General features: G+C 39.8%; 1 protein-coding gene across 1 annotated transcript in view; it reads right to left on the bottom strand.

Moving 5' to 3' along the window:
* The window catches only part of pde10a (phosphodiesterase 10A), a 41068-nt gene extending 32026 nt beyond the window's left edge, over positions 1 to 9042 (bottom strand). The window contains exon 1 of the mRNA XM_059359341.1: positions 8698 to 9042. Coding sequence (XP_059215324.1) covers positions 8698 to 8761 — 64 coding nt within the window. The 5' untranslated portion in view covers positions 8762 to 9042. The remainder of the gene's footprint in view (positions 1 to 8697) is intronic.
* Between the last annotated feature and the right edge of the window lie 871 nt (positions 9043 to 9913).

Genomic DNA, 9913 nt, shown 5'->3' on the forward strand with positions numbered 1-9913 from the left:
ATGTTCCAATATCTTGAGCCAATCCATGAACTATTTAAGCATTTTTTGTATAATATAATAGATAGAGATACCCCAATTAATTTTGTATACATTTCTATCTGAGTAAGTTTATATGAAGTTCCAGCACCACAGAACCAGAAGTATTTTTGGAAGAGACCATAGGCAGGCATAATTTTATACTGGGGACGAGCCATCTCATTCATCTTTTTGTTTTTTTCTTCCAGGTGTGTGAACAGACTGGTCTAACCTCAGAAACGACAATATAGGGCGTATTTACAGGCAGCAAAATACGACTCATATTTACGTTTTAGACTGTCGTCCACCGCCATCTTGCTGACGTAGTAGTAGCGATTGACGGTGATGCGGACTTTCATCCAGGAGAATGTGGTTCGTGTCTTATGTGAAAACAAAAGTAAACAACTTTTTACATAACTTAGGTTTTTTACATAACTTCTGTGTTTCATGTTTTGTGAATCACATTTATTACGTAATTTCTATTTTAACGCAACTTCCTTTTTTGCGCAACTTCCGTTTTTTTCCGCAACTTCCGTTTTTTTACCTAACTTCCATGGCTCACGTCATCCCAACAACTACTTCACTGCCGTCATTTACGTACATTTATTTACATTTTTTTTTACATTTTTTTTAATTTTATAACGCCTAACCAGGACGTTTTTTTTACTGAAACTGTAGCCTTTTACAACGTGAACCGTACGTGTATGTATAATGACACATCTGCGATTTTTAGAACGCTCCACTGTACCACCAGCTGAGCAGCTAAGGTCTTGGACTCTTATTTAAATGAAACCATCTGAGACTTCTGTAAGGCACCACAAGCCAAAAAGTTTGGGAATCACTTGTTTCCTCTTTCACAATGTGTAGTATTTGTGTAGTATGCTGTCAAATAAAAAAAGAGACAAAACTAGAATACCTCCTTCTGAAATGTAGTAAAAGTATAGCATGTTTGTGAGTGGCTGAAGCCCAGTTGGCAGAGATTTTGGTGCCTGACTCAGACTTCCTGTGTAAAAACTGAAGCCTGAGTTCATGTTTAGTGAGGTATTGTTACATAACACTTATCTTGACTATAGCACACCACACCCTGGGACTGGGAAGGGAAGGCCAAACCAGTCACAGTCCGTCTGGGTCTTTGCGCTCTCACATCCAAGTTTCAGTATGAACACAATCCTGTTTGACGGGGAGTTCGCTTACAGACCGTCTGGGCTAGGTATCTTTATTGTGTCGGCACCAGTTTGTGGGATTAATATGGAATTTCAGGCATCAAGCATGGTCTGATTTTATATGGAAAAGTAAATGGCTTGTAAAGTGCTGTAAACTGTAAGTAATTCGCTCGATCATATAATAAAATGTGCTTTCAATTAATATGCTTTCATGATTTTTATTAGTAAAGCAACTTTAAAGGGATAGTTTGGATTTATTGAAGTGGGGTTGTATGAATTACTTATCCATAGTCAGTGTATCTGGCCCTGTTTGTGAGAGGAATCAAACTGGTTATCTTTGCTCTCTTCAAAGCCACCAGACTGCTTTGACGAAAACAGTAATTTTACCTTGCAGAACACGCAAGTTGCTGCTCTACTGTTGACTCATTCAGTTAGTTAGTTTGTGTTATTGTGTGACTTTGGTGAATCTGAACTAATCCTTCAAAACACCAAAATCATGCAATAACACAGACTTACTAACCAGTCGAGGCAGCGGTAGACCAGCAACTCCCGTTTCCTGTTTTCTAAAATATTTTTTTTTTGTCAATGGAGTCTGGTGGCTTCAAAGAGAGCTAGCATGATGACTTCAATTTCCCCTGCATAAACAGTGCTGTCTGGTGGCTAGGTAAAGCAGTTAAAATATTATATAATAAATGATGGCCTACACTTAAAATATGCCTAAAATACACCGTACACATTAGTATAGTTGCTTAGTTTTCCCCTCGCCTCTCCAAACTGGGGGCATGCCAACTGCCATCTAGTGTAGGCAATACACCAACTATGAATAAGTACCTCATGCAACCCCACTTCAATGAATTCACAAAGACAAGCATCAACAATGAAACCTGATGCTGTATCTGTAGTGGTGAGATATCATATATTAGTCATGAGTCATAATAAGACACTTTGCAGGTCAATATTTATCAATGACAGACAAGAGGGAAAGCCCCAGAGTGTCTATGATGTAACGTCTCTTTATAGGAAGCTCCTTCAGAGATTAGGAAAGGAAAAGAAACCCCTGTGAAGCAAGGCCTCATTTCTGTCTCTGTATCCACAAGTCTGTCCTTATTTTGCAATTTACATTTTATTTTATTTGAGCCGCCACAACCTCTCTCCGTCACTGTTTTGATGCAATGCCTGCTTTATGTCATCACCAATCCTCCTCTGAGAGCTGAGGAAGAGATTATGATTACACTGGACGTCTTTAACTGATGATCAACTCCCTCTTTTGCTTCTTTTTAAATTGATGCTATTTTAAAATGTGAATTTTGGCAATACAAGTGTCTGTGATGAGAAAACACCCATAAGGATTTCAGATGAAACAATCATTTTTTGTATCATTGATCAATCTGCCATGTTATTCTTTTGATTTATTGAATAATAACTAGCTATACTGAATAGTTCGAAGCTTTGAAGCCTCATTGATAAAGTGCACGTTCAATTTATAAAATCAAGCTTGAATACTGCGCAGCTTTTCATTTTTTGCATGTCAATTCATTCTGTCTAAACTCAGTAGTTCTGCACAGCCGCAGATAAAGACTAGTCTCCTAACATTATTAGTATTGTACGATTGATGTGCTGCTCTCAATGAAATTACATTTTATCCATTTTCCATACTTAAAATGGAAAACATGAAGATTTTCTTGGAGGTTCTTTTTCAGGGTAATGATGTTATAAAATATGATGACAGACATTCAAAGCTTCATTTGAAAACCTCAGTTGGAACTGGTGTAAAAAAACAATTACATTATGTGCATCCCTTTATGATGATGAGTCTTTCTAAGTCTATAAAATGGCAGAAAACAGTGGAAGAGTTTCAACCTCCAATGTTTGAACTTGTCCCCTTGTGGCAGGGATGCACAAGTGTGCACCAGGACACTGTGACATCAGAAGTGGGTGTGGTTACAGGTGCAACACTTCTAAACCATACAGTCTATGTTCTAAACACAGCCACTAGTGATGCTGGGTGCGGTCAGTCAAAATAGTTGTCTACAGTCAGATGAAACTCTTTCCCAACAAGTTCCATATATAAAATTTTGACTTGTGAGGGCAGAAACGATGAACTTTAAGGTAAAAAAAAAAAAAGGATTGGTAGGTGAAGGTTTTTTGGTGCAATAGGCACACTGCAAGGGTTAGACAAAGGTGCAATGTAACGTTGCACATCCCTCCAGGGACGGCTAATAGAAATCTTGCTTTAATTGTAGTAATAAACTCACATGTGCAGATAAAAGACCATTTTAAGAGCTGCTAAAAACAAACTTCAACCGGTCTCCTTCACTCATCTCTATTTCCCCTGAAGCAGTCAGCCATCTGTGTGGCAGTGCCTCAACAGAAGTGAACGTGTGTCTTCAATGTCAGCGGCAGCGGCCGACCCCGGTGGTGCTGATGTTTAGTGAGCAAGATGTTCCTCCTCTGCAACACATAGATGAAAAATGCACACGAGAGAAAAAGGGAAAAGACCACTTCTCTAGAAGCGCACTCCTTCTGGCAGAGAGTCAAGGGCAAGCTGCCAAGGTACTACTTTTCACTTTCCTGACATGAGGCTGAGGCAGGAAAGGGGAGGGAGGGGAGGTGCGTGCGTCAGCAGGTCCGCCTGGGACTCCCTTGCCAGGAGGTGGGAAGAGCATGTGGTTCTTATCTTATCTCTGGGAGGGTTGGAGCGCAGCGTCCAACACTGACTTTCAGTGAGCGGCAAAGAAGAAAAAAAGACTGAAGATGAAAACGCTTTGACTCCTCTCCCACTGCTCACCTCATTTATTCATCGGGCCTGTGCCGGTCGACCTGGGTGTGTGTGTGTGTGTGTGCATATGCAGGTGAAAACACACACATTCCACAGAAGCCAAGGGTGAGGTGACCGGTGTGGCAAAATCAATGAAAAAGGTGTCAAATTAAGAAAACGCTGTTTCACCCTGGGCTATAACTGCAGTCCGATCACTTCCAGTGACACGCCCCCACACGGTGAAAACAAACAGTGCTGCACAAACATGCAAGCTCACACCTCACACTCAAGGGAGAAAGAGAGAGAGATTTCCATGGAAATGTAATTTGCATTATTTCCACTTCCATGGTCCAGGTCATTAGACGTAAAGGGTAAGGGCTATAAATGGCAAACTGAGATGTAGATAAGGCATGTCCCTTGATCCACGGCCTAATAGTGTGGTCGCAGGCAAGCAGCAACACTCTTAACTGCAGTTACAGACACATAGTAGGTCAGGCTTCACACTCAAGTTATACACTCCAAACTCAAAACCTGTGCATTCCCTCAACGACAGCCAGAGGTGGTAGATCACACAGCCTCAGTGTATCATCATGAACCGGTTCGTATGATATCTTTCTCGTATTATATGACCGTTCCATTACACATTGTGGAACAGCTGCACAACCGATGTTTTAAACAAGTGATGGTTGCTGTTTCTAACGTGCTTGTCACATTATCAAGATTTTAAACTTGGATACAACGCTAGTTTAAAAACTACATGAACTAAATGAAAAAAGAAAGACAGAGGCACATAAAACAGAATAGTTTTGCTGCCTGCTTGTGCCTCCAATCACGTGGTGGCTTTTTGAATGGCGTAACAGTGGCAGGTTGAACACCAGTTGATTTGTTTAATCTGTGCACAGCCTTGAGCTTAAACATGTGGTGTTAAAAAGTATCCAAATATCCATAAATTTGACTGCCTAATTTGTTAATGTTGGAACTGGAACTACTTTGTATAAGCAATAAGAAATACTTTGTTATGGTTAGGAAAAAAGGTCAGGGTTTGGGTTAAAATAACTCGGTAACTACTGGATTCAGTTACGTAGTTTATAACGTGATGTATCTACATATGGAAGTTGAAGTCCAGTGTTTGTTTGACCTATACGCCACCCCTCCTGCCCTGCCCTCTTTATACTGTGTTGCATCATTTCCTGCTCAGTATGGGTCATAATAGGCAGTTCACATAGTTGTATTCTCATAAACAGGGTGTGTATGATGTCTTATAAAAAAATTTGCAGCGTGAGTTGTATATACTCCTAAATAGGACACATTCAAATTGCTGACTTCAACACGCTGTTAATGTTATATAATAGAGCCCATATTTATTGGTTGACAGATATTATCAGCCGATATGGGCCCATCTGTGTTGGTATATATGTTGTCCGATATGTGCCATTAGGAAAAAAATTTTTATACCATATATAAAGCAGAAAATGTTGCTTGGCATGATTTAGAAATAGTGTTAGCTATTAATTTTTTTTTAATTCTTTTTTTAAATAGTCAGTAATTTAACTGTAATGATGTTTATTTATTTTATTCCTATTAATTCTTTATTTTCTCAGTTTTCCTTTATAGAATTGGCTGACAATGTAATACATTGTTCGTATAAAAGTATAATGATGTAAAATATTATTTAATAAAGTTTTATGTTTGAGAAAGCAGCTGTCTGGATACATTTGCAGAGTGGTGAAAAATTGGTGCACAATCCACATTAAAAAAAGGTATTTTTTCATTCCAGCTCAAAAAAAATTACCATATCAGCCACCATATAGGTTATCGATTCATTTTCTCCCTCTAAAATCAGTATCTGTATCGGTCTTAAACACCATATATCGGTCAGGCTCTACTATATAATGGTTAGGTTTAGGCACCAAAATCACTTGGCTAAGGCTAAGAAAAAGTTCGGCTAAAAAAACACTAGTTTTGGAATAGTACCAACATCAAGACATGAACACAAGCCTCCTTGTTGAGAGTCCTGGTTTTGTTTGGAACACCCCCACCCTTTCTCCAGCCACCTGACTGTGGACCTATGTGTCTTTTAACATTCAGTTATTTCGTCAAAATCTTATGCAATAGCTGCTAATTCAGGTGTATTATTTTTTGTTGTCAAGACTACAAACGTCATTAAAACAGCTAATCACCATTATATGAATTCCAGTTCACTACTTTTTAAGTATAACTACTAACAGTGAATGAGAACAACCTGACAACAGTGATCCTCTCCTGTAAAGCCGGAGTCGCTGCCTTGGAGTTAACATCTCACCACAACTGGTGGTTTGATGTAGCACTGCTGTTCCCCCCAGAGCCACATCAGTGATCAGGGGTCATGTTCCCTGCTGCACATCTGGACTGATGCTGAACTCTGCAGCCGCTCTGCAGAGGGGCCAATAGGGACCCGGTAATGAGAACCACAGATCTGTGCGTCTTCTCCAGCGCCCTGTACTTTTATGAGCTTTGACACGAGGACAAGTTGTAAAGAAATCTACACGCATGTGGCCTTTTCCCATCCCCTCAGATACCAACCCACGACAAGCTGACGAGGGGTCAACGGACGCTTTGTGGAGAATGTCATCTGTTTCACCGCTCAGATGGTGCACTGTGTCCTGGCATTGATCCAGTCCTGCACAGATCTTAATATAAAAAAATGGGCTCAAACTGCATAACAAGCTAATTTTCTTTGGCTTGAATTTCCCGAGAGTTTAAATAAACACAGAAGACAAATCACAAAGAGAGACCATTTGGCATGTGCTCAGCCTGGTCTGGAAATATTTAGTCATTCAAATTTCAATCAAGCGTTAATATTCATCATATCAAGCACTATATGTATTTATATATTCAGTGACTGTGCTCAGAGGAGTCCTCACTGTGAGGGAGAAGGCATGCGGTGGGGCAGGAAATGTCCAGCGTGAGCACTTCCTGCCTGACAATGCAGCCTTCTTCACTGAGTTAAGCAATTCGTCGACAACCAATTGGGTTTGAAAATGCCTGAGAGATCACATTAGGGCTGACCCAGTCTGACCTCCGAATCTGACCACAACTATCCACAAACAATGCACACAAACACGCACACGCTTATATATTTTCTCGCAATGTGAGGCTACAAATATCCAGAGACAAACAAACAAAACAGTGCTTTTCTCAGCGAAAAGTCAATATGAACTGTGATATTAAAAAAATAAATTAAAAAAATGCATTTGTCTCTTGTGGGGCTGTCAAAAAGCTTAGGATAAAATATAATCAAATTATACTCTGATCCCAAACCAATCAGAGAAAACATGATGTGAGAAGGCAAACAGTGTGTCATATTAATCCTACATTTAACCTAGATTAACTGACAGCTGTACAGTACATGACAGCATAGATGTGAGCCATGATACTCACACATGATGATAATTATCGCAAAAGTGGAAGCAGGCAGTCTTAGATGATTTTTTTCTCTTGTTGCCGTAGCTTTGAATGACTTTATAGTATTAAGAAAAAGTACAATAAAAATATTCAATCAGCTGCAGCCACCTGCCTCAACTGTTGTTTTGTTATTTCACAAAGTGTGAAAGCTTTGAGATTCTTGTCCTTTTTTGGTCATTGAGTATGGGATACTTAAATACTGTTCTGTAACTCAATAATACATTCCATGACTGTAGTTTACTACTATGTGTGTATTTTGGCACTGCTCAGTATCCCAGGCCCCAAACTGTAAACTTATTACAGAGTTGCCACTAAAGGTCACTTGAGGTGCCACTTAAACATCTACAGCCACTCACAGTTATTCATGCGGCACACAGACAGCGCAAGTTATGATCACAGAAATTATAAATCAGAATAATTCCCAAAGAAGACGCTCCCATTGCAAAATTATAAAGATACAAACCCACATAAAATGCCAAAAATGTGCAAAAGGCACCGTAAATTTGTCACTTAAATATAAGTGCATGATAAGCATATTTTTTACTAAAAATTGCAAATTGCTTCACCTCACTTCCTGCATGATTTTTGTTTGGCTGTCACCAATTTCTCAATATATTTAATTATATTATTAATAGAAAATAATTTTAAATTGTGGAGTGTATTTATCTCGGTCAATAACAAAAACACTTAAAATAAAAAATAAGCATACAGCCATAATGAATTTAGGTAGGACACTAAACATTTATCACAGCTATGGGATAAGAAACCTATATATTGTATGGTTAATATCTTGCAATAAATATGCAAAAATATGTTATTATAATTATCATAATAACCTAATTTGTAAAGGAATATTAGCCCTGAACTCACATTTCTAAGGGAATATTTTTACTACATATTTTTTTCTGCATTTACACTTTGTATGTACACTCCGGTCAGGCTGCAGACTTCGTTTCGCTTTCTGATGCCTTATTGCAGCACTGCTGACAGTCCCCTCCATGACAGACCAGCCAGCTCATTTCATGCGATTCATAAAACCCGCTCTAGATTTTTATTAAACAAGACCGTAGAGACTGACGCTAAGATTTCCCGAATGCAGAACTGTCTGGTCCCCCTCCATTGAAGTCCCCACCCATCTCGATCAGCTATCAATCTGTCATTCATAAAGTTGGGTAGACACATGGGAAAATAACGTACGCATGCAGGACTGAAATATGTCAATATTTTCGCAAATTCCGTCTTGTGTTACTGAAAATCGAAGCTATTTATAATTTAGCGTAAATATTATTCTGTTTTTGTTTAGTCGAAAATACCTACTTGCACCCAGGAAACAGTCCGTTAACCTTCTGAAACAGCTTGTTGAAGACGGGCCATCTTCCATGTCGGATTGTGAGCGCAAAAGGAGAGAGGAGCCACGGAGAAAAGTGCGCCTCTGCAGCTGCAACTTGGTGCGTCTCGGCAAAAAAGACCCCCAAACTAATCCAGTACGCGCTGAAGTGATGGTGTCCTCAGTGCTTCAGGCTGTGCACGGTTTAGGAAGGGCAAGAAGAGCAGTGTGCTGCCCCCCCTCCACCAGCGCTATGACCCAGCACCGCTGGCCGAGGTGTAGCTACAGTCGGCCCGCCTCCTCGGCGTGGTGGCTCCGCTGTGGATGTGCAGCAGCAGCAGACTGAGGAGCGGAGACGACGACGCAGAGACACAGAGAGACGGGAGTAAAAACACACACACACACACACACACACACACACACACACACACACACACACACACGCACATGCACACGCACACACGCGCGCGCAGAGAGAGGGAAATACTGGAGCGCGCCAGTGTCAAAACAGAAGCAACTGTCTAGTACGACATCCTTTGTGGTTTTCAAAATAAAAGCCGAAACGCTGCTTTTTTGTGTATTTGAATATAGATAGTGAAATTAACATAATAATATTTTGTCAAAAAAATTCACGAGGTCAAACGATATTTTTCAGGAATTTTCTTCAAATAAACATCATATTTTCTGAAGTGGCCTAAAGCAAATAATAATAATAATAACTATTATTGTTGTTTTTATTATTATTATTGTTGTTGTTATCATTGTTATTATTATTATTATTATTATTATGGGGTAATACTGCAAACGTTCACAAACACAGCAAACACCATTGCAAAGTGCTTGATAACGTGTTATCTTATAAAGGAACCATTAATTAACATAACATTTCTGAAGCTCACATTCAGCGGTTAATCTTTTTTGTTTCTACAAACGACAAGCGTTTTAATTTGAAAGGTAAAGGGTCTTTGTTTCCGGTGTTTTTGCGCATTTGACGCGTCTGGGACGCGCACTCTTGACGCTGCTGAACTGCTGTTCCTGTTCCTGAATTTGGCTGCGTAAAAGGGGCCGAGCCATATGTCCAGGCAGCGCTCTCCAGAGACACGCTGCTGTTTCCCCGTCCCCGGCTCAGTGGTCAAGGAGGAGACGGTGACAACCTCCGGGTTTACAGCCTGGCAGGACAAATTATGGAGCATCAACTTTAACATA

This window comes from Centropristis striata, chromosome 20 (assembly GCF_030273125.1).
Source record: "Centropristis striata isolate RG_2023a ecotype Rhode Island chromosome 20, C.striata_1.0, whole genome shotgun sequence".
Lineage (NCBI taxonomy): Eukaryota > Metazoa > Chordata > Actinopteri > Perciformes > Serranidae > Centropristis > Centropristis striata.